Source organism: Beauveria bassiana (assembly GCF_000280675.1).
Source record: "Beauveria bassiana ARSEF 2860 unplaced genomic scaffold BBA_S00043, whole genome shotgun sequence".
Taxonomy (NCBI): domain Eukaryota; kingdom Fungi; phylum Ascomycota; class Sordariomycetes; order Hypocreales; family Cordycipitaceae; genus Beauveria; species Beauveria bassiana.
Window position 1 is genome coordinate 92,319 of NW_007930878.1, and position 16,320 is coordinate 108,638.

General features: G+C 49.5%; 9 protein-coding genes across 9 annotated transcripts; 2 read left to right on the plus strand and 7 right to left on the minus strand.

Annotated features, from left to right (window-relative positions):
* Window position 1: 1 nt before the first annotated feature.
* Window positions 2-457, minus strand: BBA_08988 (uncharacterized protein; the record flags this gene model as incomplete). The annotated part of the gene is made up of 1 exon (XM_008604085.1): window positions 2-457. The coding sequence occupies one exon, from the start codon at window positions 455-457 to the stop codon at window positions 2-4; it is 456 nt and encodes a 151-aa protein (XP_008602307.1).
* A 1,399-nt stretch (window positions 458-1,856) lies between these two features.
* On the minus strand, window positions 1,857-2,910 carry BBA_08989 (short-chain dehydrogenase; the record flags this gene model as incomplete). Its single annotated transcript, XM_008604086.1, has 3 exons — window positions 1,857-2,184; window positions 2,260-2,712; window positions 2,831-2,910. The coding sequence occupies 3 exons, from the start codon at window positions 2,908-2,910 to the stop codon at window positions 1,857-1,859; spliced, it is 861 nt and encodes a 286-aa protein (XP_008602308.1).
* A 1,124-nt stretch (window positions 2,911-4,034) lies between these two features.
* BBA_08990 (pyruvate decarboxylase) lies at window positions 4,035-5,768 on the minus strand (the record flags this gene model as incomplete). Its single annotated transcript, XM_008604087.1, has 1 exon — window positions 4,035-5,768. One exon carries the CDS (start codon window positions 5,766-5,768, stop codon window positions 4,035-4,037), a length of 1,734 nt encoding a protein of 577 aa, XP_008602309.1.
* A 340-nt stretch (window positions 5,769-6,108) lies between these two features.
* Window positions 6,109-8,470, minus strand: BBA_08991 (Putative Zn(II)2Cys6 transcription factor; the record flags this gene model as incomplete). The annotated part of the gene is made up of 6 exons (XM_008604088.1): window positions 6,109-6,537; window positions 6,612-6,900; window positions 6,954-7,323; window positions 7,377-8,119; window positions 8,247-8,309; window positions 8,376-8,470. The coding sequence occupies 6 exons, from the start codon at window positions 8,468-8,470 to the stop codon at window positions 6,109-6,111; spliced, it is 1,989 nt and encodes a 662-aa protein (XP_008602310.1).
* A 472-nt stretch (window positions 8,471-8,942) lies between these two features.
* Window positions 8,943-10,112, minus strand: BBA_08992 (branched-chain-amino-acid aminotransferase; the record flags this gene model as incomplete). The annotated part of the gene is made up of 1 exon (XM_008604089.1): window positions 8,943-10,112. The coding sequence occupies one exon, from the start codon at window positions 10,110-10,112 to the stop codon at window positions 8,943-8,945; it is 1,170 nt and encodes a 389-aa protein (XP_008602311.1).
* Window positions 10,113-10,993: 881 nt separating this feature from the next.
* On the minus strand, window positions 10,994-11,601 carry BBA_08993 (conidial pigment biosynthesis scytalone dehydratase Arp1; the record flags this gene model as incomplete). Its single annotated transcript, XM_008604090.1, has 3 exons — window positions 10,994-11,262; window positions 11,319-11,463; window positions 11,560-11,601. 3 exons carry the CDS (start codon window positions 11,599-11,601, stop codon window positions 10,994-10,996), a joined length of 456 nt encoding a protein of 151 aa, XP_008602312.1.
* Window positions 11,602-12,186: 585 nt separating this feature from the next.
* On the plus strand, window positions 12,187-12,585 carry BBA_08994 (Antibiotic biosynthesis monooxygenase; the record flags this gene model as incomplete). Its single annotated transcript, XM_008604091.1, has 1 exon — window positions 12,187-12,585. The coding sequence occupies one exon, from the start codon at window positions 12,187-12,189 to the stop codon at window positions 12,583-12,585; it is 399 nt and encodes a 132-aa protein (XP_008602313.1).
* Window positions 12,586-13,361: 776 nt separating this feature from the next.
* On the minus strand, window positions 13,362-13,890 carry BBA_08995 (uncharacterized protein; the record flags this gene model as incomplete). Its single annotated transcript, XM_008604092.1, has 2 exons — window positions 13,362-13,765; window positions 13,821-13,890. The coding sequence occupies 2 exons, from the start codon at window positions 13,888-13,890 to the stop codon at window positions 13,362-13,364; spliced, it is 474 nt and encodes a 157-aa protein (XP_008602314.1).
* A 1,007-nt stretch (window positions 13,891-14,897) lies between these two features.
* On the plus strand, window positions 14,898-15,918 carry BBA_08996 (NADH-cytochrome b5 reductase; the record flags this gene model as incomplete). Its single annotated transcript, XM_008604093.1, has 3 exons — window positions 14,898-15,159; window positions 15,219-15,296; window positions 15,371-15,918. 3 exons carry the CDS (start codon window positions 14,898-14,900, stop codon window positions 15,916-15,918), a joined length of 888 nt encoding a protein of 295 aa, XP_008602315.1.
* Window positions 15,919-16,320: the final 402 nt, after the last annotated feature.

The window sequence follows — 16,320 nt, forward strand, 5'->3', positions numbered from 1 at the left end:
CCTAGTCGTCGCATAACGACTGTTTCTCTCCGCCTTGATCCTGTTGGTCAACAGGTGCGTCGGCATATGCCTGTACTAGGGCTGCCTCAGCTTGAGTCTGGATTTCATCCAAAGCTGGCTGCGCCGACAGCCAGCTAGCGATGAGTACACTCTTCCGGACCCAACTAGTGCCAAACCTCTGAGGTGTAAACCATGCTGGATGATAACGTGCGTACTCTGGAAGCCAGGGAAAGTTACTGATGATGTGCATACGAAGCAGTGCAGGGTATCGATGCAGCTGCATCAAAGCTTCCTGGCTTGATACTGTGTACCACCGTAGACTGCCGAGGGCAAAGCCAAGCGACGAGAAGATGACAAAGGGCAGAGTCGCCGTTCCCCATATCATGCTACTGGCCAAAGCGCTTCCGAGTCCAAAAATAATTGCAGTGGATGTTCCTGCAACCATGCTCCGGAACATACTTAAAAGTTGGATTAGAGCAGCGTAACTTGTCTCCGGTTGTGGCATAGGTACGGGATTCAATCACACCAGTCCAGGACCTCTACACGGACAATGCAACAGTGGTCAGTGGTCTATGTGCTACTCGAATAAATATAACCTGGACTTACCTGACGTTCCCAAAGCCGCCTAAAATTCTGAGAAAGCCATACGGAGTTTGACTGAGGTTGTCATATTCTGCTTCCTACACCGGAACTATGAGCCAACTACTTGTACATAACAGAAAGCAGAGAGTATATCGACCTTGAGAGTAGGCATTGCTGTTGATATTAAATTGAATTCGGACGCTTAGTTTAATAGCGAGTAAGTTGACGCGAGCAAGTTGACGCGAGAGCGTGTTGTTATGCTTAAGAATGAAAGTTTCATGAACTGTGGAGGAGGAACTAAACGGCCTTACTGTTGTTCCGACTCACTGGCCGCAGCCACTAGGCCTCCTTGGTCATACTTTACATTCCTTTGACGCCTGTGAGATGTTATACAAGGGATAAGATTTACCAATCATAATGGAGCGGGCTAGAAATACTTGAAAATTCGCCAATGTCACCAAGTACGATACGTACGAACAAGCTAGCTGTGTATTCCTTTGTCGGTGGAAGGGGAAGGCATGTAATTAGTAGTCGCCTACCGTCGGCCCTTGTACCTTACTGCTAAACCACCCCCCCGGCCCACACTCCCCGCAACGATACATATCGTATTCCCCAGCACTTAATTCATCCGCCTACTCGTTGTCCGTATAAATAGTTCTCTTGTCTACTACGTAGTGTTAGTACGGTACGACATCCCTATAGCTATGGAAAGAAGTAAGCAGGTATTTTACAGGGTTGTATTTGATTGTATATGGTAATCGTCCATGTACTTGTCCCTACGATGTAGCTTCAGCAAATCGTCAAAGTATTACAGCGCATATGTATAAGCGTCTTTTGAAGAATAGTGGCGGGCAAGTAGATCGATGGTGCGCTATATCTAATGGGTAGGTGGACTTGGACTCGATTTCGTCCCCACCGAAGCACTCAGCTTCCGGATATCCGGGTTGTCCGATGAGCTAGATTATGTCGTGTAACGATGAATTCAACTACTTGGCATCTTGACAAATATAACACTTAATCGATTGGATAGACTTGGCTTGACAACTTGGCTTGGCAAGTGAACGGGCGCGATAGACTTGAACTTGATTATTAGCCACACTAATTACGCGTCAAAATAGCGTGCTTACCCCCAGCACCCCCTACTGCACTCCCCACCGCGCGTGCGCTTTGCTTTACTGTAATCCGTACCGCTCGCCATTTTACGTGAGATTTATTGCTTTCTTTGAACTAAGTTGAGTAGAGTAGAGGAGAATATTTGACTATAGTGTTACTAATTACAGTATTTTTGTAAGCCCCCCAGTTGCGCAAACAACGCTGCCGTTGATCCACCTAGACTTTTCGCTCACAAGCAGACCAACAATATCCGCAATGTCCTGTGGATGTCCAACTCCACCAGCTACCGATGTACCCGACCGAAGCACCTCGGCCGCACGGGTCTGGAGATGGACAGGGGCGTTTAGTAGCGCATCTGTGGCAGTAGGGCCAACTGCGAGCGTGTTGACTGTTGTGCCCAAGGTCGTTTCATGACGGCTCAGAATGTCGGACCAAGAACGCGTCAATGATTCCATTGCGGCCTTTGTGCAGGTAAAGACGAACATTTCACTATAGCATTTATCAGTTAGTTATGAAGCCGGTAGAGGCTGATATGGGAGAGTGGTAAATTAGAAAGGGACTCACGGAAAGGGTAGGCTTGTCCTCGTGGTATCGCTTGATACATTCACAATCCTCGAGTTGGGCTGAATGAGCCCTTTCTTGAAGCATGTTTCCATCAACATGATCAGATTATGAACATTGCCCAACAACAACTTGTCAACATAATCCGCATCAAGCTCTCCCATCTGTCGGAACTCGTAGTACGCCGCGTTGTTGATGACAATGTCGAGCTTGCTGTCGAAAGTGTTTTCTATTGTCTCTGCAATCAGCAGCGGAGACTCTTGCGCAAGAACGTTGGCCGCGATTCCAACAATCACTGGCGCACAATGTCCACTCGATTTGTACAGCTCCTGAACCTCTTGAGCGATAGACTCGATGTGGTGTACCGATGCTGTTGAAGAGCAGGTACCGAGGACGGAGGCTCCCCGGCTTGCTAGTTGCAAGGCTATCGCCCGGCCGATTCCCCGAGACGCTCCACTGAATAAGCATTAGCATAAAGCGTTACTTGCCACGCAGCTATAACCTTGTGAGACCGGGCCGCTGGAGACCGGCCCGTCTCGCCGTTGAACCGAGCACAGACAACAGGGCGCTTTACGTTACCAGTGCGACTTTGCCGGCTAGATCTTGCTGGAGCTCGGGTTTGTCCGCCATTTTTGAAGAGATGATGTCGGCCATGTCAAATAAGCTTGCGTTTAGAAATGAAGGATTTCAAGAGCCGAAAAGGATGCTGCGTGTGCTCAAGTGTACGTAGAAGCCAGCTGATAGTCGATAGAGTAAAAAATTCTACCATGAGATTACGGGAACAGGATTATTTATTACATCTCTAGCTCTGGCTTGCGTCCTCGGACAATATCTCCTAGTTCCGGTTGCGAAGTTGCGAGAGTCAGCGGCGAATATTGGTAGTGGGACCCTATCCCACGATGGCAGGCCATTTATGCCCTGATCTCGGATCGAAAGTTCGTCTGGCGACTGGCTTCTAGAGTACGTCAAGGCTATCCGGTACTTTCCTTGTGGCTCAAAGTACCTAAGCCACCAGCCAAGGCACCACCCTAGTCGCCAGCACAGGTAGTCGTTAGATAACTCTACGAAATTGAGATCAGGATATTAACACAAAAATGCCGCAAACGTATGAACAAGCAAAGTCTAGTCGGCTTCATCACGACTAGTCGACTCCGACACGGTGTCTCGGCACTTGCGTCTTTCCGCTGAACTCGTTGCCGCGCCCCCCCGGCCCCCTTGCAACAATCCTCGATAACTCCAATTATTTTCTCAGAGGAGCTACTTCCGGATTTGACTAGGTATATAATCTTGGAGTCCGCTCCGGATAATATTGTCGGAGTCGCCGCTTCCGCCTTTGATCTAGCAGGGATTCTTGGATCGAGGCGAGCCATTCCCCCGCTTCCGCCGCCTCCAAGAACCTCACAATGTCGAAAGGCCCGAACGCGGGTTGCCGTGCTTCGCGAATATGATTGCCAATTGTCCGATATAAGTTTATCTATCTGTGCAGCAACACGCGGGCAGCGGAAGTAGTGGTCCGTCGGTCCGGGCCTCGCAAAACCGACTGCGCGGCTACCTTGGTACTACCCTCAATCGTATAGTAGATGATCAAGAAGGATAAAGTTACCGTTCCACCACGGAAGGCTCTAGACGGTCTTTTATTCGTCGTCATGAGGGCCTTGCCTAGAAATTGGGGCGAGAGCCTTGCTTTTGTCATGCACTATTGGAGGGCTCGGTCCCGAGACCATGTGCCATGTCCGAACTGAAACTAGAATGAAAATGTGGCGTTTGTTTGGTACTGGCTAGATAGAGTACTTTGACGTCCTGGCCTTTTCCTTCTCCAACCACGTAGACATAGGCCCGATTGGGCAGTCATCCCTTGCCATGAAAATCTCAACCATGCGCAATCCCTTTCCATCGGCAATCTCTTCGTCGTCAAGAACGTTCTCCAAATCACCCCAGGTCTTCACTGTCGCTGTCTTGACGCTGCCTTTGGGCGCTCCGAAGAATTCAGGTGCCAGCAGGTAGTTCCACTGACCGATGTCGTTGTACTCTTCCGACAAGCCATGAATGGCTCTCTCAATGGTGTAACCGTCGTTATTAATCACAAACACAATCACGTCCAAACTCTGACGGATGATGGTGGACAATTCTTGAGCAGTCACCTGGAAGCTGCCATCCCCAATCATCAATATTGTGCGGGTATTGCCCTTTCCCCCCGATGATTCCACTATATCTCTCCGGGCCAAGGCGACACCCTGTGACGCTGGCAGCTGACAGCCAATAGAGTGCCAGGTAACTGGGAGGAGAATTCTTGCCGCAGTAGGCAGGAGAATATCACGCAGGCCGTACCCCGCTGTGCCGACATCGCCCAGGACAACATCTCCTTGACGGAGCATATTGCCGAGTGCACGCCAGATCTTGTCCTGGGTGACGGGCTGGTGTTTGGGTAGAGACGAAAACGGGATTACGCTATCCTTGGGGATTTCAGGATATTGCTGGTGAGCGTTCTCAAACTTTCTCTGGCCAAGTTCCTTGGCTAGCAGAGGAATGACGTACTTGGCAGGCGCATCCTCAAACGTCTCTCCCAGAATTTTGACATCAGTTTCATTGATGAAAACTGTCGTCTTGGGATCAGGAAGAGCCGAGAAATTGAACGTGTTGGCCGAGCTGAAATGCGGCCCAACGCAGAGAATCAGGTCAGATTCCTTGAAAAGATTCTGTGATGCCTCAGGGGCAAAATCTCCCTGGTAAATGCCGTGGACGTTGGCAAGCGTCTCGTCCACCAGCCCCTTGGAGAAGCAGGTTACCCAAGTCGGCCATTTGGTTGAGGTGACGATGCGATTAATCCCCTCAACAACCACAAGGTCGCGAACCTCGCCATCTATCAAGATGATAGGGCGCTTCACGGTGCATAGCCTGTCGAGGATGGAGTCAATAGCGGCGTCAGCGAGGCGCATGGGCCCGGAAACCTGAGCGGAAAGGTCTATTTGCAGCCTCTCGTCGGAAATTTGAGCATCCGCCATATCAACTGGGATCTGGAGATGGACAGGTCTGCTGTGGATGAGACACTGGCGAAGAACTTGGTCAATATTCTCTGCAGCAGTGCGGACGTCCCATAGCTTGGCTTGTGCGATGGTAACGTAGCTATGCATAGCGGCGAAACGGGAAAAGTCACCGTCGTTGAAGGTATGATGAAGATTGGTTCGTGACTTCTGAGCAGACCTAGCAGGGCATCCAACGATGTGGACCACAGGGCTGCGCTCAACGTAAGCTCCTGCGATGGCATTGATTGCCGACAGCTCGCCTACACCAAATGTGGTCACAAGGGCCCCAAGACCCTTGATACGGGCATAGCCATCGGCTGCATATCCACCGTTGAGCTCATTGGCGTTACCAATCCAACGCAATCCGGCAGGTTTGATGTAGTCGAGGAGCGGAAGGTTGTAGTCACCAGGGACGCCATGAATAGATCTGACGCCCAACTGGCTCAGGCGTTGGAAAAGATACTCTGCGATGGTGATGTTGGCCGTCATCTTGTCGTCAGTCGAGCATCAAAAATGTGAGGCGCATGATGGTAAGATCTACATGGACCTTTCAATGGTTTTCAATGCCTGTTCATTTGTGCCTGCACCAGAGGGTGGAGTGGTGTCGGAACCACGTCTCCGAGCACTACTCCGTATCCGAGACTCTCATCGGCGTAAAGTCATCCGCGCCCCAATACCGGCCGCGAACACTGATAAAAAAAAACAGCCGAGACAGTTTCTCGTAAACCTTGCCCGCGAATTAGCTCACCACACCATTTTCATGTCGGATTTTCATGTCGGGGGCCTCAAAGTCCCACCGTCGCCAACACTCCGTCACGAATATGGGACCTCAAGTTTCGTGATCGGCCAGCACCTCGGAAATGCTGCTTGGATCAATATGGCCCTGTGCAATCGTTTGCCAAAAGGGGTTCTGCAAGTCTTGGAAGTAGTTAAAGTACCATGAATCCCAAGATCCGTTCGAAGCTGCCGTTGGGTCTGGGGCAGTGGACTCTTCCATTGTCTGCCTGGGAGAGCCGTAGTTGAGGCTGTTCAGATCAACGCGGTCAAGGACGCTTTTGATGGCTTTGATGGCTGCTGCTAGTAATGCATAATTGGCATCCTCTGCATCAACGAGGCTGCCCTTCTCGACCACTCCTGTCAGAACGGCTAGGTCTCTAAGAATCTGGCTAGCATCGATATGTTCTTGTACAAACAAGAACGACGGCCGCAGTAACGCAAGACAGAGTATGCCCGCCGCTGAAAGGCCATAATAGACGACCTGTTTCCATAGTAAGTAAGTGCCACGAATCTGTCGTTTAGCTAAATTTTCTGAAACACAGGTCGTGAACACACCTTCCATACAAGGGAAGTGCCGGAATCGATGATCCGCTCTCTTAGCAGTAGGGCTTCAACCACGAGCTCTAATATCTCTGCTGATACCCTGACAATAGCCGCATCCGGCTCCTTGATGTTGCGAAGGAGGGCGAACTGGAGAAGAAACACCACATGAAGATGGTTCAACTTGACACCCAATAGTAGGTCGAGCTCCATAGGGGCCCGATCATAAGATCTCAGTCGGGCCTCCAGTCGGAAACACTGCGGAAGGGATGACCACTGTAACGCGGCTGTTTCTCGAATATGTCTGGATAACATCAGAGGCCTTGGTCTAATCAGCTTTCTCGCCCAATGTCATACCTTGCTTTCTTTTCAATATTACTGTTCCCTTTCTCCTTGAGTAGTTCAAGACAGTCCTCCTTGAGTGCTGCGCACATAGCTGCCCAGCGAGCCTCTTCGTAAAAGTCCAATGTGGTGCTTTCAGCCCATTCATGCGAGAAATATGCTTCGAGACCAATTGGTGGAAAATGACAAAGGCGCTTAGAGAGTCGCGGGGGGCGCCCCAGGAAAATGGAGACATTTTTGTCAGCAGAATAAGCGTGTGCGAATGCAGCCCGACGAGTGAACCTGAGAGCGGCTGGCAGAGACGCATCACAGGCGACTTCTTGGTGATAGCCAAGAGTGAATACGGAGCTTGCAACATCCCCTAGCTTTCTGTAACATCCAAAGTCTATGTGGTGTAGGTCAGACATGAGTTTTTCGTGAGACTTTGACAAGACTCACTTTCATCGCCATCTACAATCGAATGCAACAAAAAGTTTTCGTACTGTGAGACGAGCTGGAGGTCGTTCAAGCAGTCCAGGGAGAGCGAGAGGTCAAGACTCTGGCACGCGTAACGCATAGCTAGTCTCATGATTCGGTGCCTTTGCTCCCGCAAGCGCAAGGCGGGATGTAAGTAGGGGATGACCAAGGTAGCCCGAGCCACAGAGATGAAGAATAAACAAATGTTTTCCCAGCGGGGAGCACCGAAATTGAATATCGTAGCATCGCCCCTTCCAGTTGACGCAGAAGACGCCTCAAGCGGGAGGGATGAATTGTGGAGTAGCTGTTTAGACAGGCTGACACGATCGCCGGGATCTGTGGTGAGGTTCTCTACAGCTTGCACCGATGCTGCAGTGAAAGCATGACCCAGTGGTAGATTAGCCCCAGTATCTAGCCATGCCTTGGCCAGTTTAATACATATTGCAAGTGGGCAGACTCGGGAGAGATGCTCTAAAATATCCTCGCCCAGAGAGATGCTCGCATCAGAGGTTGACCGGGTTGGCAGCTCCTCGTGGTCGTGCCCATCTAATCTGGCGCCAATGAGTGAGTCACGATCGAGCTCTAGCTGATTGAAGAGAGCTGTATGATTGGAAGAACCCAGATAGCCCGGATTGGGGTATCGTCGGGATGCGGGTGAAGCTGTTTCCTTTCGTGATTGCGATGATGAGTCGGCACTGGGCACGCTCAAGACTCCCTGAACTGTTCTTTGAGAAATTAGTCACAGATATTATCTCCGCATTGCAGAAGATGCAAGAAAGCAGCCAATGAAAAATTAGACCTTTAAACAAGCCCCGAGAAACGGCACAGTTCAACAAATCGTTGCACACTCACCCACCATCGGCAGCTTGACCTCGATCTGGTAGCGGTGGCGCAAGAGATGAGCCTGCCGCAGCACTGCCATTTTTTTTAAAGGGCATAGACCTATACGAGCATCTGTCTTGCCGCTTGTGAGTACGACACCGGGTGCACACCGGGCGCTGATGATCGCAGGCCAGCTTCCTGGAGCGGCAGGGGTCACAGGCGGCGAGCCTGCGAGGAGGTAGCGGTCTTAGCATGGCCGAATATCGATGGCTACCTAGGCACTTCTCGTGATCGTGCTCAGATTCGGGCGTGCGCGGGGTGAGCGATGCTCTGAAATAGAATCAAAAACAGGCAGGTACAGTCGGTGCCTTACAGTAGTGGCGTCGCCTGCCGCAGGCCCCCCCATTGGGGATCTGGTGCAGGGCGGTCAAATAGGGCAAGAAATAGAAGCTTAGGTAGGCTTTGATAGCGGCACAAGAGCCTGCAAGGAGCGCCGACTTCTTCACCTATACCTGGTACCTAACTACACCCACTGTAGGTAGATTCTTCTTTACTACGGGTCGCCTCTAATATAGCGAGCACGTCACCTATTTAGTGCATGTTGGCAACATTAGCTTGAAACCATGAGCTAAATTTAATAATAGATATCTAAGCGTCAAAATACAGGTATCCATCAATTTATATAACATGAATCAGCAGACTGATAAATCGTGGTTCGCTACGAGGTTATTCATCTCCAAAATTCGCTTCCTCATCCACTACCTCAGCCCAGCCATTTTCAACTTGGCCCAGCATAATTCCAGCTAGCTTCTCGCGAACAAAAGACACATGGGGTGCTTGACCAACGTTGATTCGAAGCTGCCGGCCATCGACATTAATCTCTTCCACCTCCTGGATCCACGCCGCTGTTCCAACCACAAATGCAGAAAGCACGCGGCCTTGCGCAACAGCACTTTCAATTTCCGGCATAGTGATCCTCTTCTCTAGCACGTTGCAGGGCTCAAGCGAATTTGGCTCCAGCGTCTCAAAGCTGGTCTCAAAGAGCTCCAGAATCGTCTGTCGCGTGTTTCCAGCCAAGATTAGCCCCTCGTCTCCTGTGGGCGTCTTCCAGAGTACGAAAAAGTTGGTCGATCCAGCTTCTGTGATGCGACGATCCGGGCCATACAGCCACAAGACCTGATCGTAGCCCCTTGCCCTCGCCTTGTTGTGCTCGAGCAGCGTGGGGCCGTAATTGCCGCCAATCTTGGCCTGTCCGGTGCCGCCTGGCCATGAGCGGATGGCAGTCTTGCTACTTGTGACGAGTCTCATTCCACGTCTAGATACAGGCAGGGACTTGTCGGGAATCATGCTGGGCGAGGGCCAGTACAGCATAAAGATGCATAGCTGTGCTTCCTCGGGGACTTTGAAGCCCAGACTACTGTCGGTGCCAATCATGGTTGGCCGTATGTATAGCGCTGAGCCGATTCGATCTTTTGGCAGCCACTTGGGCGCTTCCATGAGGCAAAGCCGACGAATAAGCTTGAGCATCTCTTCAGGCTCAAAGCTGGGTAGCGAGATTCGTTCAGCAGACCTCAGCATTCTTTGGCAGTTGTAAAGAGGGCGGAATAATCGAAGACGACCATCATGGCCTCGGAAGAGCTTCATTCCCTCAAAACATTCGGTGGCGTACTGTATCGCACTGGCCGTGGGCATTAGGGACAGAGGCCCGTATGGTACCAACTGGGGGTTGGCCCAGCCGTTTTGGGCAGTCCATGAAACCGTAATCATGCGATCAGTAGTGGTTTTGAGGTCGAAGATGGAGCCATCATCAGGACCGGGCACGGATTTAGGATTGCTCAGTTGCAACACCTGCAGCTTTGAAGCGTCCAAGCGCGACAGAGTGCTTGTGACAACCATGGTGAAATGAAAATGTTGGCGTCGTACCTGCAAAGGCCCTGAATGAACCGTTGCGTGAAAATAGCTCGAGCTCTTCTGGCCATAAATACAACATTTTATAGGCTCTTTGTGAGATCAAGTACTAATTAGAAAAGTCGTTTCTCCTACTAGAACATCTTTCTCCGCGAGTTGCGCTACTCTGAGGTCAGGCAACTTCAGGTCTCCAAAACTGTCTCTCCGTCACACTGGCTGGTGAGATGTCACATCTCGCGCAAAGGGTAGACAGCTCGGAGAAAGACTATCAGGCTTTTCAAAAACTATAATTATACGGAGAGCGTGAGGAATTGCCTTGATCGGCGTGTTCCATTGTGCCGATGATAGCAGTCCCCACTTCACTCCGAGCCAATGATGAGCAGGTACGGAACCAATCTTGGCCAAAATTCCATATTGAGCGCGTGTCGCATTGTCTCCGCCGAGTAATGATTGTGCGCTCGGCAATGGGCTGCCTTCCAGGGTTTCTTGCCTGACTAATTAGTCTTCTAGGTGGCTCTGGTACGATAAATTATCTCACGGTACAGGTATAGTAGCACTAATAAAACCAGAAATACCAGAAACACCTAGAAATTAAATAAGAATAAAAGAAAAAGAAGAAAAAAGGGGGCGGGCTTATAAATAAACAGTTTAAGTCTATTTAATTCTAGCTTAGGTTAGTTTAAGTCGAATAGCTTTGCATTGTATCTAATGTATCTAAATCAGGGTCATCCCATCTTACACACGGACAACAAGCGGAACGAGCACAATGCTGACGGACAGAACGTTCGTCGATGGGTCGTTGCGCTGAATAGTGACCAACCTCAACCCTAGATCTAATTTGATGCGTGAAAGACGGGAATACTATTTAGTTATTGTAGTACAAAGATGTCTTCAATCACCCCTTGAGCATTCATAAGCACGATGCTCGGCTCTATGCCGTACAACTTCCACTCTGCTCCCACCCTCTGGTAAAAGTGCTTCAAATAACCCTGAGACAACCAGCATTTCATCTCGCTATCTGGCAAAACTCGCTGGTGGCTGGCCATAATCTGCCACTCGCCACAGACGACATTGATTTCGCTTTCCTTTGCCTGGACCGCTTCGAATAGAGCATTCCCAAGAAAATGTTGTGTAGAGACTAAGCACATCAGTAACAGACCTTGGAAATATTTTTGGCGATATTTTCTCCTTTACCTTTGGGATTTCCTAGCAAGTGAGAGCTACTAAGCATGGCTATAAAGTCCTCCTTGGGCATCTTCTGGCTGCTGATACCCATGTTCAGTTTGTCGTAGCAGATCCACATCTCGTCGGCACAGATCGACGCCAAAAGATCCCAGTCCTAGTATTATTAGCAATCGCTATTGACATAGTAATGTGTCAGGGAATCGTATCAACATGCCTTGGTATCGTAAGCCTTTGACCACATAAATGTAACTCGGCGGAGGCTAGGCTCGGCTTGAAGGAGGTCAGATGCCATGCTGTGAGACTTTCTAGATTAATAGATCTAACTAGATTCGGCCGTGAACTTTCCTGGTCGCATGTAGGAAGACACAATTTGCCGGCCAGATGAACTATAGATGAACTATATATAAATTGTGAAGATCGAGTTTGTGTATATTAGATGTGTACTGGTTTAGAGACCGTATTATTGCCGGGGCCGTGTTCGTGCCGGGGCCATGTTAATGCCGGGGCTGTCTTGATCTCGGGGTCCGGGTTGATCTCGGGGTCGGGTTGATGTTGAAATCGGGTTGATATCGGGACCGAGTGTTGATGTCGGGACCAAGTGTTGGTATCGGGACCGAGTTCTAGTGTCGTAGTCGACCTCTGGTGCCGTGACCGAGTGCTGCTGTCGAGTGTGTGCTGGTTGCAAGACCGACTTGATGGAATCTTTGCTCTGGGGCCTGTACCTTGGAGCGCAACTATACCGGCGGGTGTACAATGGCACTTGAAGGTCTTGAAACAAAGGTATAAATCGGCTCGTATCTTCCCTTGTTTCACACTTGCACAACCTCGATTTATCCGATACTTGATTTTGAACAAATCTCTACGACTGCACCGCATAATGACTAGTCAGGCTACAGTACAACCAAATATCTTGCGTGACATTGATCCGCAAACACCTTTTCTCCAGCAGCTCCAGGAGAAGAACGAATCCGGTCCTATCACACTTGTCAACACATTTGTGGTTCCCGAAGGCGAAATGCTCAACGCAATTGAGCTATGGCGCAAGGAAGCTTCCATAATGAAAGCAACCCCAGGCTTTATTTCGACTCAGCTGCATCGGGGTACCGGATCTAGCAATGTTCTCGTCAATGTTGCCATCTGGGAATCTGCCGAAGCGCTTCGCGAGGGGTTCGAGAACCAAGATTTTCAGGCTGCCTTGCTCCAATACCCCCCAGGGACTGTTGCCTATCCGCATGTTCTTCAGAGGGTTGCCGTTGACAACATTTGCACGGCATAGCATACATTAGCTTCATTGGCTGGATTGGTGACACTGTTTTGTTTCTAATGCAATCTGTGGTATTTTGACAAAATAGAAGTTTGATTTCTATTTTCTTTTTCTTTTTTTTTTTTCTGAATTTCAGTCTCTCCACGGCGAGTCTGTATTAGTTCCACAGCAAGCTGTTTTCCAGGACAGCTACATAGAGCAACAAAGAAATTTAATCTACATTTCTTAAAGTACATGGCAAGAGCGGCGTCTGTGGAACTTTTCTTCAGGACGTGAGAAAAAGCAGTATCTCGGGGTTCCCAACAAGTCCCATAGTTGGTTTGCGTATCTAGGATTATAGGCAACGCGTTCCACCAGAGAGTGGCGCATATCTACCATCTGACCGAAAACACAAGTGTCATCCGATTTTCGACGCTTCAAAAATCTTCGGAGCGCAAGGGAGAACCGAAGTCCGCTGTGATCGGCACGGTACCGAGAGCCGGATGGCGTTCTGCCCACAGGTTTGTGACCCACGAGTTCCCGCGTATGCGAACTGTGCTGTATCCGATTGATCGAGGCTGCAGTGATATGCGCGAGAGCAAGTCTCCGTTTGTGATATAAGTTACATCAACATGGTCTTATTCTGACATATGCCTGGAGGACTTGAAAATGTAGTAAATGTCTCTATGGCTGTGATATTCTAAGAGTCAGGAGCACGTTTAGACAGACAACTGGCATAATTGCTAGGCTCGAAACACGAGCTGACCGACAATTTCACACTGTTATATTACTATATTACAACCCAATAACTAATTAAACAAAGCTCTGAGCCCTACTGCCGCAGCAGTCAATGGCAACACGCTCCTTGTGAGATTCAGGTATCCCCACTTGCGAATGAAATCCAGAGCTTGTGCCTGCTTAAGCGGCGATGTACCCGAAGCCGAACCGATCAAAGCCGCATTCGTCGAACCCATGAAAATGATGGTAAAAGGAACAATGGAGACGACTAAGCCGGCAGCTACAAGATACCCTTTCATGCTCTTTTGATCGTGGTTGTTGTACGCAGCGTACACATATGAAAGGGCTGTACCGATGGCAACCTTGGGCAACAAGGCCATGCCTCGAAGGAATAGGCCATGCCAAATTTGTGTCGACGACTGTGGAATAGCCCGTGCAGTAGGTATGCCAACCAAAGTAAGCGAGGCGATGGCACCTAGAGCCAAAAGTCAGTAAATTCCTCAGTATTGGCATATTGTGCTTGAGCTAACCTGATGTCCAGGCGGAGCCCAGAATGCCTGCTACGGCGGGTAAGGAGGCGGAAGTGAATGAATTTGACATGATTTCAGCAATGAAGAAACTTTTTCTTTCGTTCTTTTTTTTTTTAAAAAAAAAATAAAGGAGCGGCTGTCCTAGCAGGTCATTTATATTCTTTCCCCAACTTCCAGGTGCACTCATTCGCCGGAAAGGGTTTAAATACACTTCACTAGGTAGGTCCCTTCCAAAAGCAGGCTCAAGTCCCACACGGCTGAGCCTGCCGTTCGGTCCCGACGGCTACCTGTTGTTAGTGTCTTCGGTCCCGTCGATGGGGTCCTCCCATTCTACTCTGACCCTCTTGTTGTAGTTGATTTTTCTCCTTCGGGGTTGTAGGCTTGTCCGGCAGCTATTCCGGCCCCTCCCCTGTTATTGCTTCTTCGGCAATTGGACTTGTCCGAGAGAGGTGTCCTGCCACTTAAATAGCACCAAAAGGAAATCGACTACGAGTACTGTTATTGCAAATAGTGGAGATGTTGATCAGAATTTAGTACTCCGTAGAAGAAAGAAAGCTTGTTTTGAGCCGCCGCGAGTGCACGATCAGCGACTGTCCGATCGGGTCATTGCTTGGAACAAATTCCAGGGTTCGTGCCGGTTTTAGATTAACCACAATAGATACAATACAACCTGTTCGTCACCAATTGCCTATGGTTGCCTCATAGACCAAGTTTTCTAACGAGACAGCGCTGTTGTTAGTTTCCGCATGCAGATATTGGTGCCTCTGCCCAAGATCCATGTGCAAAACTTTATTATTAGCCTGGTCCCGCATACTCGGCCAAGTCGTTACACCATCGCTCTCGGCATGCCCGCAAAGCCGATTCATCAGGCAATGCACCTACGCACAGGGCAAGGGGACTCAGCTAACTAACGCAATACCAGCACAACTCGTGGATACCATCGGCGACTACATAAAACTCAACCAAGCGCTCGCGTCTCACTTCGTCGGCCCCGGCAGGAGCAGCTCTTCACAGCTCACGTCAATGGCAACGCGCACCTTGGACTTGCTTCCCACATCCATGTTACATTCTTCAACCATGGTCTCCAAGGTAACCCCCCGAACGCTGAGTATTCTACTCGGCACCGTTGCAGGCGCCAGCATGGTAATTGCTGTTGGGTCAAGAAAGTTCAGTACGAGCGCCCGGCTGGACTCGCCAGCAGCACCACGCAAGATTTTCAGCGGCGGACTTGCGCTATGCTCGCTTCCCTTGGAAGAATCCGATATGGTATCTCACGATACAAAAAGACTACGATTTAAACTGGCAGAGTCGAGTGCAGTCAGTGGTTTGCCTCTTACATGTGAGCGCATCAGAACTTGTACATTTTTTGATTGCCCATTCTAATCAACTGTGGTACAGCTGCGCTTCTGACCTTTTCCTGGCCTGCCGGTCATTGGTTCCCCGTTATTCGCCCTTACACACCCATCAGTCGCTCCGGTAGGTGATTGGACCTATCCGCCTTACTTGCAATCTATGGCAAACAAAACACGGGACTGATCTCATCTGCACAGATACACCAGGGATTGTAGAACTTCTGATCAAGCGATATCCCCAAGGCAAAGCGAGTACACACATCCATTCTCTCTCGCCCGGTCAATCCCTTTTCTTCCTCGCCACGCTCAAAGGGCCTCAATGGAAAGCAAACGCCGTCCCTCACGTCCTGCTCATCGCAGGCGGTGCAGGAATTACTCCCTGCTATCAGCTGGCACAGGGAATTCTGGAGAATCGCAATGATCAAACCGCGGTCACGCTCGTGTATGGTGCAAACAGTGACCGAGACGTGCTTTTAAAGGCGGAGATGACAGCCTGGGAAGAAAGATTCCCAGGAAGGTTCAAAGCTGTTCATGCTGTGAGCCATCCGGAAGAGGGCTCCAAGTACGAGAAGGGATATGTCACAGGCGATTTACTAAAGAGGGCTTTGCCGAATGGTAAGCAGCATGAGACTAGGGTTTTTGTTTGCGGCCCGCCGGCCATGGAGAAAAGTTTGGTCGGTGACCGCTCATCTCGTGGCATATTACAAGAAGTTGGGTTCTCGAAAGATCAGATAAACACTTTTTAGTCCTTGCGACACATTGTACACTAATTGCAATGCATATATTACGCGTTAAATGAGTTTAAAGATAGATCAATAACAGCTGCGTGAGGAATCGCGACTCTGGTATTTTAGCTCTGTTTTAGGTGTTGGTTAGGTGACGCGACCTTCCAAGTAATAAGAGATGGTACTAATAAGTAGGTGCACGACTCTAGAGTTTATATCTTAGAGAGCTTAGTTGATGTCTAGCGCCTGTAAAGTATAAATAGGTAGGTAGTGAATATGTCCCTAAACTGTGCTGGAGTACGCTCGTATCTGCATTTGTGTAGGTATTAGGTAGACGTGGAATTGCCATCCAAGTCTAATATCAAGACGCAATCTGACATTCAAGCTCAATGCATTTTTTAATGTCCGTTATAATTATTTCAT